At 44.0% G+C, this 17,686-nt stretch overlaps 2 protein-coding genes across 5 annotated transcripts in view; both read left to right on the top strand.

The window, feature by feature from the left end:
* efcab11 (EF-hand calcium binding domain 11) overlaps positions 1-6,793 on the top strand; it is a 43,220-nt gene extending 36,427 nt beyond the window's left edge. Inside the window, exon 7 of one of the 2 annotated variants that reach the window (XR_002197922.2) lies at positions 4,074-4,147. Coding sequence is in view for 1 of the 2 variants with exons in the window: in XM_010878593.4 (XP_010876895.1) it covers positions 4,074-4,155 (82 nt within the window). In the remaining variant the exon portion in view is untranslated. Of the gene's footprint in view, positions 1-4,073 lie in introns of both variants that reach the window. The other variant, XM_010878593.4, reaches the window with a different exon arrangement.
* A 160-nt stretch (positions 6,794-6,953) lies between these two features.
* Positions 6,954-13,908, top strand: LOC105015459 (nuclear factor 7, brain). 3 transcript variants are annotated; one of them, XM_020054218.3, is made up of 6 exons: positions 6,964-7,633; positions 8,247-8,342; positions 10,688-10,918; positions 11,027-11,049; positions 11,131-11,249; positions 12,614-13,908. In XM_020054218.3, exons 1-6 carry the CDS (start codon positions 7,223-7,225, stop codon positions 13,144-13,146), a joined length of 1,413 nt encoding a protein of 470 aa, XP_019909777.2. In that variant the 5' UTR covers positions 6,964-7,222; the 3' UTR covers positions 13,147-13,908. The 3 variants fall into 3 exon arrangements, with proteins under 3 accessions (XP_019909775.2, XP_019909776.2, XP_019909777.2); XM_020054216.3 differs by having other exon boundaries at positions 6,954-7,633; positions 10,688-11,049; XM_020054217.3 differs by lacking the exon at positions 11,027-11,049 and having other exon boundaries at positions 6,956-7,633; positions 11,093-11,249.
* Positions 13,909-17,686: the final 3,778 nt, after the last annotated feature.

The raw sequence follows: 17,686 nt of genomic DNA, 5'->3' as shown, positions 1-17,686 counted from the left end.
TAGCTGCTTGAAATTAGAATAAGGCAGGAAGTTGACAGCCTGTGTTTCCTTACATGCCATCTCGTATTAGGAGAAAAGACTTGGTTAGTAAGTGTGTCACTGTGTGTCTGCATTCACTGCTATTTCTTCACTGCTCGGCTGGTCTCTCATTCTCTCTCTGCTCTCCACCCATCCTTTCTCTCCCTCGTATTCTTTATGCGTGTGATTTGATGTGCCCTCCCCAGGTGAGTGAAATGAGTTAGTAATGTGGTCTGTGTGAGACCCAAGCGGCCCCCTGCCGCTCCACAGACTCATCCCAAGCAGAGGCCATCCTCCTGGGCTAGACAGAGCAGGGCAGCCCCCTGTGAGAGCCCGGGTCTCCAGTGGTGGGTCATTTCAGTGGCGGCAGGGGGGCTGATTCCTTCTCTGCATTCACATTAAAGGGGCCGGCAATATCTTACTGCCCACCCTGGAGTGACACACACACACTGTTGCTACCCAAATCTTTTTGTTTAATTTGTGATGGCGTGTACTGTAAGGAAACAAGCTTTCAACTTCTTGCCTTGTTCTCATTTTAAGCAGCTGGGAGATTACTCACACACACACACACAGATTACACTCAGCACAATGTATGTTTGGGAATAAATGTACGGAGATCTGTTCTATATCCATAGTTATATGCTACATTTGATTCTCTGCTTGGTAATACTGGGATTATCACCCTAAAGTGACTGACTGACTGGGTTAAAAATGCAACACTGTGTATTGTGAGGCAAAGGAGGAAACTGGAGCAGATTTCGTCTGCTCCATACGCACGAACTCGTACAGCTGCCACGCGCCGAAAATGTAATTAGATATGAATAGATCAGTGTAACGTAATGAAGTGAATGAACAGACTGAGCAGTCTCCTCTGATTGCGTCTCTCTGTGTAGTCACTGTGGGAGCATTGGGCCGCCCTGTTCCACGTGGCGTAGAAGGGCTGTGTTTTTGTGTGTCTGCGTGTGCGCACAATGTACATACAACCTAGTAAAGGACGATAAAACTGAAACGGGAGTCCCTGTGATTAATGCCGCTGGGACTGGGCTGCCTGTCTCGTTGCGTCACGGCGTCCTAGCCCCACGGGCCCCTGGGAGTGGCGTTTTTCTGTGGAGGGCGAGTGAGGCTGATTGGATCTCTGTCCAGCTGTCTGTGACGCCTCAGAGCCGATGTGGTCCCTGGATGGTCGTCCCCTCACCTGCACTTCATTGATCACTTAACGCCCCTGATTGGCTGGGGAACTTGCCTACCTTGTTTCTCTGGACTACAAATGACCAGGCCAATTATTAACCAGACAGTACGTGTGTGGGTGTGTGTGTGTGTGTGTGTGATTTCGACCCACCTGTGTCTCTCCCTCTTTCTCGCTATTTCTCGGTCTCTAGTTCTTCTTCTCTAACTGCTCCTCTTTGCTCGGCTCTCTATCTCTTTCGGTACCTGTTCTAACCTCTCTATCTCTCCCTGTTTCTCCATCTAACTCTTTTCTCACACCATGTTCATGTCTACTCCCAGCACCCCTCTCTCTGTCTTCTCCTTCGATCTCTATGTTCCCCTCTTTCCATCCCTCCCTTTCTCTCTTTCCCTCGTACTCTTCTTCCCCTCCCTCACGCCGTCTCAGTAGCTGTATGTGACAGCCTGGGCAGTAATGGTAATTTCATAGCTGTCACCACAACGCGAGGCGACATGCGAACGGTCAATGTCAGGTCTTCGTTAGACTGTCAACACAGACAAACACATTTCCCTCCAAAGTGTGATTACTCTAACACCAGGCTAATCAAGCCACAACGTTACGTGCCTTGATCCTTCTCCTTATGTCTGTCACTTGTTAAGTGTTGCTGGTATGTGGTCAGTGGGTTATTTAATTGACATTAAGACACACACTCACACACCCCCCCCCCCCCACACACACGCATGCACGGGGAATAAGTCATGATCATGATTTTTTTTTCCCTCATATAATGTGCCATAAACCTCCTTCGCTCCCTTTTCCTTTTTCCCCATTTTGTCTCAATCTCTTTCTCTCGCACTGTCTCCTCACATCACTCTCCATTTGTCCTTCTCTCTCTCTGTCCCTCTGTCACTTGGTTTCATCGTCTCACCGTCCTACGGGGATTCGGATGGTCTTTACCAAACCGTAGTAGACAGTTGTTGACACTTAGCGGAGCTGAGAAGGAGGGCTTGGGGAGGAGGCAGAGGCCTGTGTGGGGGGCAGGGTGTAGCCGGGCCTTGTTTCCCCAAACTCTGTCCAGGAGACCTCCCAAGTGATCCGCTAGCTTTACAAAGCCGATCGAAAAGAATCGACTCCTGTTCAGAGCAAATGTTTGGCCAGAATCTATAAATGCCGGATGCAAAGGTTGAGCAAAGAAATATCTATATTTATAGGGATTAATAGACAACGACAAAACAAACAACATTATGCATACAGGAGGCTTTTATGACAGCCGACAAAAGAAGCAGGTCAGATTAATCTCCTCTTATCTGCGCAGGCAAGCCTTAAGTAATCTCACAGTCTTCCTAGAGTTTTTTGCCTTTGAACAGAACAGAGGGTCTCCCCGCACACTCAGAATCAATCCAGTTTTCAGTCTAATTCATGAAACGGCATTGTTTCTGAGTGTCCGGAGATCCTTCTGTCACCACGTGAGCTCCTGTTTGACACCTGCACTTCAGCAGCTGACAGGTGTGCGACAACCTGTCCAACCTATGATGGATGTGGGCATTTACTTAGTGAGTGTTCAAGTAGAACCACTGGGCTTTACTGGGAGTTCTACCCATTTACGATGACCCCTGCCCTTGTAGGTGGTGAACAGGAATGACCATTGACTAGAAGAATCGAGTTCCTAACACCCTTCACTCAGATGTGTAGCGCTGGAGCACAAACAGAAACGTGCATCACCTGGGTCCCTAGGCCCGAGTCTGTGAATTGCCGTAGTAGCAAAAGATCTGCTTTTGAAGGAAGGGCCAGCAGGTAAAGACCTTTTTTCAAAGATGGTGCAGCCAGCCGGCGGTAATGTGGTTTTAAAAAAAAAAGAAAAATGCCACGCTCACCAGCTCAGGAAAGTGCATTAACAGCGTTCATCACTCGTTCTTTTACCCTCCAGGAGAGAGAGGGCAGAGGAGGGTGAGATTGCCTGTTTATTGGGGGGATCACACTCTCTACCGAACCCCTTTTTCTGCAGGACAGAACGACCCCCTGCAGTAGATTCCTAATTGGATCATCACAGCACTCTCATTTAAAGCCCTCGTTGAGAGCTCTCGTTAGCGGAGCGAGACGCGAAGACACGGCGAGCTGGTGGGGGGGGGGATTTTCCACTGACTGCCTGTGTTATGTTGCTTTAATTCTCCTCCCTGTTGATCCCCAATCTCCACACTACTGGTGTATTTACACACACACACACACAAACACAGAGTATAGCCAGAATATAGAGAGATCACACAAAAAGAGGGGAGACAGAAAGTGTGTGTGTGTTTGTGTGTGATAGAGAGAGATGGGGAGATGGAGGAAAAAGGGAGAGCGAGGCATTGCGCTGTAATTTCGTCCCCTCTCTCCATCGACATGATTCAATTTGCTCTGGCGGCTTCTTCATACACTGGCTCGGGTCTCCAGTGACTCTGGTGTGAGAGTGCGTGCGAGCGCATGTGCATGGCTGCCTGTGTGTTTGCTTTGTGTCTTTCTGGTGTGTGTGTGTGTGTGTGGTGTGGTGTGTGTGTGATATATGGACGTGTGTGTTTTTAAGTATGTTGTAGATTTGTGTTTGTATTCCAGCTCTTGTGCTGTGTGTGTGTGTGTTTTTCCACGCGTGTTTCCATGTGTTTGTGAAATGGCTGTTGGTATGACTATAGAATGGAGATTAACTCAGCCATTGTGAAGCACCAGCAGCTGTAGAATGTTCCAGAGTTTGGCTGGAGGGCAGTGGCTGACTAGCTGTGCTCTCTAGGGGTAGACAATCTGAACCAGCTGTGGAAAACTGGCTGCTTCTTACCACAGAGACTCTCGCCCATCTCCTCTTCTCTTTCCCACTCCCCTCATTTCCTCTCCTAACGGTTAATCGTCTCTTTTACAGGCTGGCCGACCAGGACGGTGACGGGCATGTTAGCTTCAGAGACTTTGACTGTGTCATGAGTCATGGACAGGCCAACAGCTAGCTGATGGTGGACGCTACGTGTGGACAGCCCTGCCCTGGACACCATCTAAAGGAAATCAGCCTCGGAGTCCACAATGAAGGGAAACTATGAAACAACTTATGCTGAAGGAATTCTGGAGCCCATTTCTAAAGTGCTTCTTGAGCAACCTCTGGCAACTTAGACAGGAAACTTGAGACCCAGCCATCTCGCTCTCTCTCTCTCGCTCTCTCTTTCTGTCAGCCTTTTCACTGTCCCTCCCACTTCCTCCGTCCTATCTTCTCTCTCTGTGTCTCTTCCGCCAAACCCCATTAGGGAGGTCCCGTCCCATAATCCCCCAGTCTCTCAAATCCACTTCCATCTGAGAGGGAGGAGGTTTAAAAGGGGGCAGGTTGCAGCCTAATTGAATATTACCCATGGCAGAAATCAGATTGGACTTTTAATCAGACAGGGCTTCTGAACGGCCCTATCCGCACTTGCATGGCCTCTGTGTATAAAAACCGTGTTGTATTCATTATTGCAGCAGAACGTGGAAAGAAGTACTTCGTATTGGACAGGTAATGTCCATGTTTTAGTCCGTTTAAGGCCTGATGAATAGGGCCCTGTGTGACTGATACAGTGGGGATTGGCCAGCGCTCCACTTGGTCACGTCGATTATAACGCTGTAAATACCATGTTTGTATTTGGGAGAGATTTACGACGACGGCCCTCCCGTCTGAATAAAGATTAATTAGTTTTTGTAATCAAAGTACCCGAGTAACTGGAGCTGTGCAACATATACACTCACCACATCACGCAGTACAGGAACACACAAGCACGCACACACACTCATAAACATGTATAAACAGACACGGGCGCGCAGAAACCCACACTGATACACTCATGACTCACACATACACACACACACACTAAATCGTGTTGTTAATCCATCCCAGAGAGGACTCAAGGGGCTGCAAATAAGGAAATGGACTTGGAGTGAAATATAATCAAGCAGTTGTTTAATCAAAAACAGTACGTGCCTGATCCAGCCGCCGTCTCATTTTCAGGAAGTGGCAGTACCAGCCGTCCGATACGTACGGCGAGAAGAGACTCTGTGACTGGATTTAATAAATCCTCCTCCCATTTTACACAGGGAGGGAGGGGATGGAGAGACCCAGTGAGGTCGAGATGGGAGAGCGCCGTGGCTGCAGAGAGACACCGAGCAGTAGAAAAAATAGAGGCAATGAGGGAGAGAGAGAGTGGCTGAACTGACCCTTGGGTTTCTCCAGCCGCAGTGGTTTGGCGTTGACAGAAGGAATGGAAGGAAGGATGTATGCTGCTCATTGTTTTGCTGTTGGACTTGCTGAAACCACAGTATACACACAGTGTGGCAGGGCTAGGTGTCTTTCTGCTTTCATTGTAGCCACTCTTCAGATTTTCCATCCTTTCGTCTACCTGCCACGCTAACCGGGCTGCAGGACAAACTGCTGTCTTGTGCTTTCCATGGCCGTCCCATCCAACAGAGGCTGTTAGCCTAGCCATCAAGACCCAGAAACAGGCCAAACACATTTAAGCTAGGCTCTAGTCCAGGGAGGCTGGCCTGTTTGTGTGTGTCTGTGTGTGTCCGTTTTAACAAGCGTTTGTGTATTGGCCTTTTTTGGAGATTGAAAGTTTTTGACCTGTCTGACTAATTTCAAGTTTTTTATATGTCTGACTAATTTTGACTATTTAGTTGAAATGATAATGTAATGTTGTGTATATTGTAACTTTGTTATGCTAGTATGTACTGAAGCCTCCAAATATTCAGTTGTGTCTCTGTTTCTATGTAAGTCCCATCCCAGCTTGTGTTACCGTCATACCCACAGTGCAGTATGCACAGTCACACTGCTAATTCTGCCGTAAAACCACATGCCTGAAATAAAACTCCCTCAGATGAGTCAGCGCGTTGGGCCGACACGACAGAGCCACGCCACAGAGACAGGGACGGAGGTAAAGAGGACTGTGGCTTTATGCCGATTGGCTGATTGCCCCAGGCGCTTGGCTCCTATTGGCTCTTCTGTGCGTGTGTGTTTGGGTGCAAATGTGTTCGCGAGAAAATGTGTGCGTACGTACAGCACGGTATGTGCGCTGTTGAGACGAAACGATGAGTCAGCAGTTTGACGTGCTCACACATGACCCAAGCTGCTATCTCGACACACACAAACAGTAGTGAACTGTACCCTCTCATACACACACACGTCCAACGTGGTGTGTAGACAGACTGTCTCTCCGGAACCCCACACACACCGTGTCTCACATGTATTGTGTGTCATGGCCAAGTGTCCCTCTCGGATAGTGTCCCTAAATGGAGCCATCGCTCCTGTCTGTCTGTGGTCTACCCTGTATGTACACCAGCTCCCTTCCCCTCTTGTTTCTTTCTTTCTCTCGCTCCCTCTTTCTATCCATCCGAATGGAAATGAGGCCTGGAAGGGGAGCGGAACGAGGGCCAACGAGGAGCGCGTGGAGCAGGAGCAGAGAACAGGGGAGAGGATCTCATTAATCAGCAGTGGCAGATACAAATGAGGGCCCTTGCTCTCTGCCTTACCTGCTACACAGTCACAGCTACTCTCACTCTTTCTCTCTCTCTCTGACCTCGACTGGACTTGCTTGGCTCTCCACAATGTCACTGTGAACCCAAACCCCCCACCACCACCCCCCCCCCCACTCCTGCTCTCACTAGAACACTCACTTCATGAGAGAGAGAATTCCATTCCTTCTGTTATTCTGTTTCTGTCTGTATAGACATGCAGGCTCTTGGAATCGGCCAAACCCATGTTTTACCCTTGCCCCACCCATGCACACACACACACACACACACAGGGAACTGTTTACCTTTGGAACCAGACACCTGCCTTCCTCTAATCTCTACTCGGTTCTTCACTGACAGACCTGTTGAAGGTGAAGTGGAAGATCTCTCTGGGGCTTAGTATATCTACGGCGCACGCTCTCACAGGGACTCGAGTACGATCAGAGAGATTTGATTCTACACCTGCAAGAGGACATTTTGGACATTAAATCAATAACTGTGACTTTGACCTGTTACGTCATTCTAGAATGAGTGACAAGAAATAAAATGGCTTCCAGATTTTCTTTCCCCGAAGAGGATTTATTTTGTCCCGTGTGCCGGGACATCTTCAAGGACCCTGTCGTCCTCTCGTGTAGCCACAGCTTCTGTAAAAGCTGTGTGCAAAAATGTTGGAAACTGAAAGGTTTTCGGGAATGTCCAGTTTGCAGAAGAAGGTCCTCTAAGTCAGAACCTCCTTGTAACCGGGCCTTAAAGAATTTGTGCGAGTCCTTCTTACAGCAGAGACATCAGAGGGCTCCAGTTCTGCAGAGACCTGCAGTTCTCTGTAGTCAGCACAATGAGAAACTCCAGCTCTTCTGTCTGGAGGATAAACAACCTATCTGTTTGGTGTGCCAGGCATCAAAGACCCACAGATCTCATCAGTGTGTCCCTATCAATGACGCTTTAAAGAACCACAAGGTAGTTTTGAATCTTTGTTAATATATTTTAAATGAGTATAAAATAATTTGGTACTTTTTTGTTAGTAGGTGCAGGGATACTGTGATGACAACAACATGGTGTCAGAGTGTCAAGAAGTGGTCCTGAGTGGCTCATTGGCTTGTCACTGCCGGTCAGTACAGCTGTGTCACTGTAGCAAGGTGTTGGTATCCTGGTCACGTCGTACTGACATTGACTGGTGGCCCAGCATGTTGGGGGGCAGTGTCGGACAGGGCTGCCTTGTCATGATGTGCTCTAGTGACTCCTTCTGGTGGCTTGGGCGCCTGCAAACTAAATAGTCTAGGTACCCTAAGGAATGGATCCTACGAAACGTGTGACAGCAATTGCTAGTTGAGCAGGCAGTTTGATACAAATCAGAACGACTTGGACAGATGTGCTTGGAGTAAAGGTGTTTCAATCTTTTAACCTTCTCTTGAGTTTGGATGAGACAAGGTTACAAAGTGGTTGTTAGAAAATAGGGAGGGAACAAAATGTGGGTGTAGTATGAGAAAACGGAGCTGCAAAGTAATATACTCTGTTTGCATAGTTTTGTATTCAGAGATCAAGTCCTCCATAATGTTTGGTCTCAATCCAGAATCAACTCCAGACTGCCCTGAAACATTTACATGAGAAGCTGAAGATGTTTACTGAAGTTCAACAAACCTATGATCAAACAACTGAGCACATTAAGGTAAGTGGAAAAAAGCCTGCAATTAAAGTGCAGTTGGATTTAACTTAATGTTAATGTTGAATGTAGATTGGCTGATAGCTGTAGTATATGAGACTATATACAACTGGTATGACTTTGCATAATTTGTCACTGCTCTAATTACGTTTGTAAGTGGTTTGTAACAGCAATAGAGCTGCTCTTTGCCGTGGTATATTGGCCATATACCTAACTCCCTTGTGCCTTGCTTAAAAAACATACAAAAGTTGTGCTCATAAGTTTGCATACCCTGGCAGACATTGTGAAATTTTGGCATTGATTTAGAAAATATGACTGATCATAAAAAATGTCCTTTATTTAAGGATAGTAATCATGAAGCCATTTATCATCACATAGTTCTTTACCTCCTTTTTAAATCATAAAGATAACAGAAATAACCCAAGGCCCTGATCAAAAGTTTACATTCCCTTGAATGTTTAGCCTTGTTACAGACACACAAGGTGACACACACAGGTGAAAATGGCAATTAAAGGTAATTTTCCCACACCTGTGGCTTTTTAAATTGCAATTAGTGTCTGTGTACAAATAGTCAATGAGTTTGTTAGCTCTCACGTGGATGCACTGAAGTGGCTAGATACTGAGCTATGGGGAGCTTGTCAAAAGACCTGCGTAACAAGGTAATGGATCTTTATAAAGATGGAAAAGGATCTAAAAAGATATCCAAAGCCTTGCAAATGCCAGATCTGTTCAATCACTTATTAAAAAGTGGAAAATCCTGGGATCTCTTGATTCAAGCCAAGGTCAGGTAGACCAAGAAAGATTTCAGCCAAAACTGACAGAATAATTTTTCAGGACACAAAGTAAAACCCACAGGTAACCTCAGGAGAAATACATGCTGCTCTGGAAAATGACGGTGTGGTTGTTTCAATGAGCACAATATGACGATACTTGAAAAAAAATTAGCTGCATGGACAAGTTTCCAGAAATGAGACTACTGCGCCAATGTCGCAAAAAAGCCTTCTTACAATATGCCCAACAACACTTTGACATGCCTCACAGCTTCTGGCACACTGTAATTTGAGTGACGAGACCAAAATAGTGCTTTATGGTCACAACCATAAGCGATATGTTTGGAGAGGGGTCAACAAGGCCTATAGTGAACAGAATACCATCCCCACTGAAAAAAGCATGATGAATGCACCATGTTATCAGAAAATACTGTCAGACAATTTGCATTCTTCTGCACGAAAGCTGTGCATGGGACACTCTTGGACTTTCCAGCATGACAATGACCCTAAGCACAAGGCCAAGTTGCCCCTCCAGGGGTTACAGCAAAAAAAGACCTGGAGGCATTTTGCCAAGACGAAGGGGCAGCTATACCACCTGCAAGAATTCAGGGCCTCGTAGACAACTATAACAAAATACTACACGCTGTCAGTGATACTAAAGGGAGCAATACACAGTATTAAGAACTAAGGGTAGGCAGACTTTTGAACAGGGGTCAGTTCATTTTATTCTTTGTTGCCATGTTTTGTTTTATGATTGTGCCATTCTGTTCTGACCTACAGCTGAATGTGAATCCCATGTGTTTTTCTGCTCACTCACGTTTTCTTTACAAATGGTACATATATTACTAATTCTCCAAGGATATACAAACTTTTAAGCACAACTGTTTAAACAGTTCCTTTAGCAAATTATTCACACCCCTTTACATTCTCTCCATTTTGTTTTATAGAATACATTAATAATTGATTAAATATATTTTTTGCCATTTATTTACACACAATGCCCCATAATGACAAAGCACATTTTTTAGAAATGTATTGATCCTGTGTCCTTTGATCATCCTTGTGGTGTCTCCAGAACATGATTGGAGTCCACCTCTGGCAAATCTGTTGTTTGGAAATTATTTAGAAAGGCACACAGAAGTCTATATGAGGTGACCCATAACCAGGTGGCCACTCTAACAGAGCTTCAGAGTTTCTCTGCAGAGATGGGAGAATTGGCCAGAAGGACAACCATTTCTGCAGCAGTCCATCAATCAGACCATGACAGCAGAGTGGCAGAGTAAAAAGCATACAAGAAACCACCTGAAGGACTCTGAGAGCATGAGGAACACGATGTTTCTGGTCTGATGAGACAAAACTCTAACTAATAGGCCTGCATGCCAAGCTCTACATCTTATGAAAACAAGTTACTGATCACCACCTGGCGAATACCATTCATACAGTGAAGCAGTGGTGTTATTGTGTGTAGATTGATAAAAACAAAATAATTATTTATGAATTCTATAACACAACAGTATGTAGAGGAATTGAAGGAGTTTGAATACTTTCCAAAGGCACTGTATTATAATGCATAATCTCCAGAGCCAGGCCCAGCACACAGAGGAGAAGATTAAGACGGCGTTTGAGAAGCTTCACCAGTTTCTACGGGATGACGAAGCAGCCAGGATAGCTTCACTGAGGCGCGAAGCGGAGCAGAAGAGTCAGATGATGAAGAAGAATATTGAACAGATGAGTAAAGATATGTCGTCCCTTTCAAACACAATCCAAGCCACTGAGGAGGAGCTCAGAGCTGAAGAAGTTTCATTCCTGCAGGTCAGGACATGGCTTGGTCATTGTGTTTCATTGTCTAACATGAATGTCTTTATCCTACTGCAACATTACACATTGACACAGAACATGTTTTCATATCATGTTTTGCAGAACTTTAAGGCCACAATGAAAAAGTGAGTACTCAGTCTACGTTCTCTTGGTTCTCCTGTGAACCAGACCTACAGCACACCCCTGACACCCGAATGTACTTCCAGAGCCACATGCGCGCTGGCAGATCCAGAAAGGGTTTCAGGAACTCTGATAGACGTGGCCAAACACCTGGGCAACCTTCAGTTCAGAGTCTGGGAGAAAATGCAGGAGATTGTTACACACAGTGAGTGAGATTGATGAGTTTATATGTATTTTTAGAATATCAATCAAATGTATTTATAAAGCCCTTTTTACATCAGCAGTTGTCACAAAGTGCTTTTACAAAACACTCGGGCTTAAACCCCAAGGAGAAAACAGTAGTGTTGAATTTCAGTGGCTAGGAACAACTCCCTAAGAAGCCCAAATGTAGGAAGAAACCTAGAGAGGAACCAGGCTCAGAGGGGTGACCAGTCTTCTTCTGGCTGTGCCGGGTGAACATATTAAGAGTACAAATTGTAATAATTAATACAGTGAGTATTTACAGTGGGTATTTGATCCCTTGCTGATTTTGTATGTTTGGCCACTGACAAAGAAATTATCAGTCTATAATTTTAATGGTAGGTTTATTTGAAGAGTGAGAGACAGAATAACAACTGAAAAATCCAGAAAAACGTCAAAAATTAGATAAATTGATTTGCATTTTAATTAGTGAAATAGGTATTTGATCCCTTCTCAATCAGAAACTGTTGTCCTGGAGTGGCCTAGCCAGTCTCCAGACCTTAATCCCATAGAAAATCTGTGGAGGGAGCTGAAGGTTCGAGTTGCCAAACATCAGCCTCAAAACCTTAATGACTTGGAGAAGATCTGCAAAGAGGAGTGGGACAAAATCCCTCCTGAGATGTGTGCAAACCTGGTGGCCAACTACAAGAAATGCCTGACATCTGTGATTGCCAACAAGGGTTTTGACACCAAGTACTAAGTCATGTTTTGCAGAGGGGTCGAATACCTATTTCACTCATTAAAATGCTAATCAATTTATAATATTTTTGACATGTGTTTTTCTGGATTATTTTGTTGTTATTCTGTCTCTCACTCTTCAAATAAACCTACCATTAAAATTATAGACTGATCATTTCTTTCTCATTGGGCAAACATACAAAATCAGCAAGGGATCAAATACATATTTCCCTCACTGTAAATGCGTGTGGGCTGAGTTTAGAGTCTATTTAAACTTAGTCCAGGTCAGAAGCATGACCAGAAGGACAAGGACAGGGACAACCCGGGGGAGGGGGAGGGGTTATCAGCAGAGTGTCAGCTGAAATCGTCAGGTATCATCTTGATCTGCAACACAACCAGGAGGACTTTGGACAGGGACGGCAACGAGTCTTTCAAGCCTTGCACTCCACAGTTGTGGGTCAAGACCTCATGTCCTCCTAAGTTTAAAACGGGGCAGGAGACAGGGAACATTTTGAAAATGCATTCATTAGATCTACCAGTATTTATAGTGGAGAAGGAGAACTGACCCTACTCCCCTAGCACAATAATATAACAGCGTAATATGCTATGTGCATTTGATCCCATGTGAGCATTGTTTTGATGTCTTTTAAGCCCCTGTGATTCTGGACCCCAACACAGCGCATGCCTGTCTGTCTGTGTCTGGGGATCTGACCAGTGTGAGGTACTTGGACCCATTGCAGAAGCTCCCGGACAACCCAGAGAGGTTCATGTATTCCAAAACGGTTCTGGGCTCCGAGGGCTTCAGCTCAGGGACGCACAGCTGGGAGGTGGCGGTGGGGGACCATCCACTTTGGAATGTTGGCGTGGTCAAAAAATCCACAGACAGGAGGAAGGGAATCCATCTAACTCCTGCTCATGGAATGTGGGCCATAAAACATAGGAGCGGTACGTATAAGGCATTAGAAGATATCGACATGGCTCTAAAGAGGAGTCCCCAGAGGATCAGGGTGCAGCTGGACTACGACAGGGGCGAGATTTCCTTCTATGACCCTAAAGACATGACACTTCTCTTCAAACACCGAGACACATTTACTGAGAGACTCTACCCATTGCTCTCTGTTGGACCGCCTGGTGATGCCATAAACCTTGATCTACAGATCTGCCACAGGTTTCTTCGGAGGTAGGGGAACCCCAGTGACGGATCCTGCTTCCCAACATGCGGATGGAGACCGAAGTCTTATTTACGTTACAAGAGAGTGAATGAAATGCTAGATAGACTTAGTCTTAGTTTACTTAGTCATTTCCGTACCGGTTGAATTTACGGCATGTTCAAGAAGAGCCATGCAGAATTGTGTGCAGTAATAACAGGAAATTGAGCGATGTGCGTGCGCACTGCGTAGGACGTTGATACAGTTCCGACCGAATTGTCTTCACACTTGCTATACCCCTGGGGAACTTTATCGAAAATGGGGGTTCACACAACCTTGCGAGTTAACACAGCGAAATAATCTAGTGTATCAAGTCTTCGAGATATCTTGGAGAATGTGTTGTAATGTAAACAAGCCCAGAGAGAGAGTGATAGGGAGATCTGGTGAATGATCTTGCTAATACTGTGTTAATGTCTCCACCATTAATGGTAAAAAACCAAACTGCAATGGGATCATAATGATGACAAAGGGGGCATGCTCAGATCCTTGCATTAAGAAAAACTAAAAATATCAGCAGATTTTTCATCAGCATTTTCCAAATACTATTGTGTGCTTCAGGCAGACATCCTTAGCCCTTATTGAGGTGGTGATAATGTTGTGTTGTTCTATTTTTCCATTTAAAATGTTCATCTTAACTTATTGTGTTGAGAATACCAAAACGTGTTGACTGACTGACCCCAACATCTTCATTTACTGTTACGGTCAGATTTTGTGAAATAAAATCCTCCGATAAGTATATACTGATTGAATCAATGTTTTTGTGAATTGTTTAACACATTGTGAAAACACATTTTGCTTGGCAAAGGTAATCAACCAGTACTGTTTTTATCAAATTTCAACCAGTGTTGCAAGCATTTAGTGTTGCAAACATTTAGTGTTACAAAATATTATACTAAAATATTTGCATGAAATTTCTGCCACATGATCACAATTATAACAAACTTTTAACATATGACAAACTTTAAAGATTTCTGGCCCCTGGAGCTTGTCGACAGGCGTATTTCTGGGATTATTACACACTCAGATGGTGGGGTGTTGAAACAGAGCGCTATGAACATGTCGGCTCTCGTGTTTGCATGTGTACTGTCATGGGCCACCTTGTTCTGAGTAGCACCTGCATGACTTGGTGTGTGATTTTATGACATGATTTATTTTACTAACGGGACATAGCCTAAAGTTTAATACCAAACATTGAAAATGTAAAACAATGTATAGTTGGTTGTGAAGGGAAGGGACCCAAATGCCAGAGTGACTCAATAACAAATCCCTTATGCAGGAACCCCATAGTGTCCATGTTAAATTATTTCCTCTATCTAGACTGCAGGAATTATCTCCATTTTCATCCAGATGGAGTGGGAGAGCTTCACACCATGTTATCTGATGACACATAGCCACACAGAAATATGCAAGTTTGTGAGATCAATGTGCTAGTATAATGCTAGTTGAGACATGCTGGTACAAAGAATCTGACTCAGATAACCACAAACCAAAGTAGTGTAATGAGTCATTTCATCATCAGACATTTCATCACTGGAAATGTTATTCTACTCAAAGATTTAAGTGTCTTTTCCTGGAAATAATTTCTTCTGGGTTGTGTGCTAGACATCAGGTCATATTGCCACAGCTTTTGTAGAGGCTGTCTGTGAGAAGGCCTTTTCCCAGTAGAGACATAAGAATCCTTTAGCAGGATATACGTCTCTCTGTGTTCTACACAACTCCAGCTCTTCTGTCTGGAAGACTATACATGCTTGGTGTGCGAGGCCTCAAAGGCCCACACATCTCATAACTGTCCCAATTGATGAGGCTGCACAGGACCACAAGGTAGTATGGTGTATTAACTTAAGTTATCAAGGTTACGTTTATTGTTGATATCGAATAATGGTGAATATAATTCAGTAAACCTGCAGTGGATGAACAGCTGTAGAGAATCAAACATCTGAAAAGTGATTAGTTCAATCATTATTTAATTGATAAGTTTTAATTTAATGTAGGCGAAACACATGTGGTGGTGGGCACAGGGTAGCACACACAGGGAAAGGATCCAGCCCATTGCTTTTCACCAAAAATTCTCTCTTCTTTCACCACATTCCTGTCCAATGAAGCATACAATTTCTGAAAAGAAAATATATTAGAAAAACCCAAATTAGGAAGTTAACGATACTTAACCCTGTTTCTGTTCAGAAGATTACACATTGAAATACACATTGGTCGAACAAGGAGGGCTCCACAGCAGAGGGAACACACTGGATGGACCCATTTATCCAAAAATGTAACTTGTAAATGAGCCACTAAGGGCAATGGAGAATACTAGCAGTTTCAAAATAAGTGCCCCCAGGGTATAGCAATAAAGGTGCCTCAATGTATTGCGCCAAATTAAAAGTAATTCATAAATAAACAAAAACCATCCCCTTTTCACTAACAACTTTTAAAAATGTTCTGTAAAGCAAGAAAACTAAATTCACAGATAAGGGCTAGACCCAATCATTTTAACTGACAAAGTCTTTTGACTTGGAATTCTTTTTAACTCCACAGATATGTATCAGACCCAAATGGATTAGGAAAAACTAATGCTTTATGGCCCAGCATGCTACCAGAATGGTTTGCCTGGCAGTGAACATTAACATTTCACATTATCTTTCTGTTCTAGCCAGGCCTATGCAATACATGAGTCACTCTGGGATTTTGGGGAATAACAAACTATTTTATTTAACCTCCCAATTTTAGCTGGATGTGTAATTTCTTGTTTATTCTGTATGTGCATACTATATAAGGATAATCACTATTGTAACAGTTGTATCAGTTAGCCATGAAATTCCAAGATTGAAAGCAAGTGTTTTTAAAGACATGGGGCACATATCAGTGCATAACACAATTTTTACAAACACATTATGGCTCAAAAGCACTACTTTTACAACCATTGGCAAAAATATCTGTCCATTTTGTGGAACTCAAACAAAGATCTCTGTTTTTTCTAGCATCATGCCCTACCAGCTGAGCTACATAGATCAATAGCTGAAAGTAGGCTATTCATTGTCTTAATTCACCAAAACAGAAGTCTATTTTACATCACCTCAGAAAGTTAACAAAATAATTTACACACACTGATGCATGTGTAAGTAGAAAATGGTTTAGCATATTTAGGGGCGATTGGTCATTAGGGGCAATTGTTGTCATTGTTGTCAATGGAAAGAACTGCAACAAAATTGTTATTTTTATTTCTCGAAGATTATTTACTATAATTTATTATCTATGAATATAGCATCTTCCTAAATTGCATATCATTTGTGTTAGGATTTTATTTCATCTGCCGATTCGAGTTTGCAGTAGTAGGCCATAGGCTAAGCGTGAATATAGGGCTAGCCCCTCTCTCACAATGTAATGTACATTGTACGTGTGAAAATATTAATACGCATGCTCAGAATGTTAGTGTGATCAATGTAGATTAAACAAATTTGATGCCAAGTGGGGCTGACAGCAGGTAGCCCCACTACAGTGTCATTTCGTATTTCAGACCTGATTGGCTGTTTGTCTGTCTGGCGCCAAAATAAGTCGGCAAGAAGAGCTAGGAGGGTAGATTGTCTTAGCTAGCTTGTTAGCTTCCCAAACGCCAGATAACTTGAGAAAATGAATAAAGTGGATTTCATACTTAAGCACCGTGGAGTGGTTTTTGAAGAAAAAGAAAGTTAGCATACAAAAGAAGGCACTCTTCTGTTTTCCATGTCTGCAATTTGGTAGAGATGATACTTGGTCGAAGATGGGTTACAAAGATTTGAAACATCTTTCTGAAAGGATTGCAAAACATGAGAGCAGCGGGAGTCATCTGGACAATGCTGTGAAATTGGGCTTACTTGGAAGGGTAAATGTTGCAGCCCAAGTAGACAGTGCATACAGGCGCTCCATTGAGCAGCATAACAAACAGGTGGAGGAAAACAGGTACGTTTTCAGTCGGATCATAACGTATTAAACTGTGTGGAAAATGTGAAACCGCACTGCAGGGGCCCGGCGAGTCTATGGACTCCCTGAATCCTGGAATATTCAAATGCATTTTCGAGACTATGTGTGAGGGCGATTCGAGACTTCAGAGGCACTATGACGCTCAGCCCATCTTCAAAGGGACATTAGCACTGTACAGAACAAACTGTTAGACTGTATGTATGAAGTGTACAGGGAGGAGATAGCCAAGCAAGTGGACGAAACATAATTTGTTGCCATACAGGCAGATACAACTGATGTCTCCTGTGTATCCCAAATGGTGGTTGTGTTGCTATACATGTTGCCTGACAATACAGTGACAGAGATTTTTGGAGTGTGTGGAAGTCTAAGATAAAACTGGGCTTGGCCTCTCTAATAGCATCAAGGGTGTGGTGGGACCACTGAAGCTGGGAGAAAAGCTGATCGCTCAGACTTATGATGGTGCGGCTGTAATGAGTAGAAACATCCGAGGGGTACAGACGCTAATGAAAGAGACATTCCCACATGCCCAGTTTGTTCACTGCTATGCTCATCAGCTGAAACT

This window comes from Esox lucius, chromosome 15 (genome assembly GCF_011004845.1).
Source record: "Esox lucius isolate fEsoLuc1 chromosome 15, fEsoLuc1.pri, whole genome shotgun sequence".
In the NCBI taxonomy this organism is placed as follows: Eukaryota; Metazoa; Chordata; class Actinopteri; order Esociformes; family Esocidae; genus Esox; species Esox lucius.
Note: the sequence above shows the minus strand (reverse complement) of the source record. Positions and strands in the feature narration are given on the sequence as shown.

Coding starts and splice junctions, on each gene's coding strand:
- LOC105015459 (XM_020054216.3), top strand. CDS start 7,223: ATGGCTTCCAGATTTTCTTTCCCCGAAGAGGATTTATTTTGTCCCGTG. Junction 7,634..8,246: donor ACGCTTTAAAGAACCACAAG/GTAGTTTTGAAT, acceptor GTCTCAATCCAG/AATCAACTCCAGACTGCCCT. Junction 11,250..12,613: donor GCAGGAGATTGTTACACACA/GTGAGTGAGATT, acceptor ATGTCTTTTAAG/CCCCTGTGATTCTGGACCCC.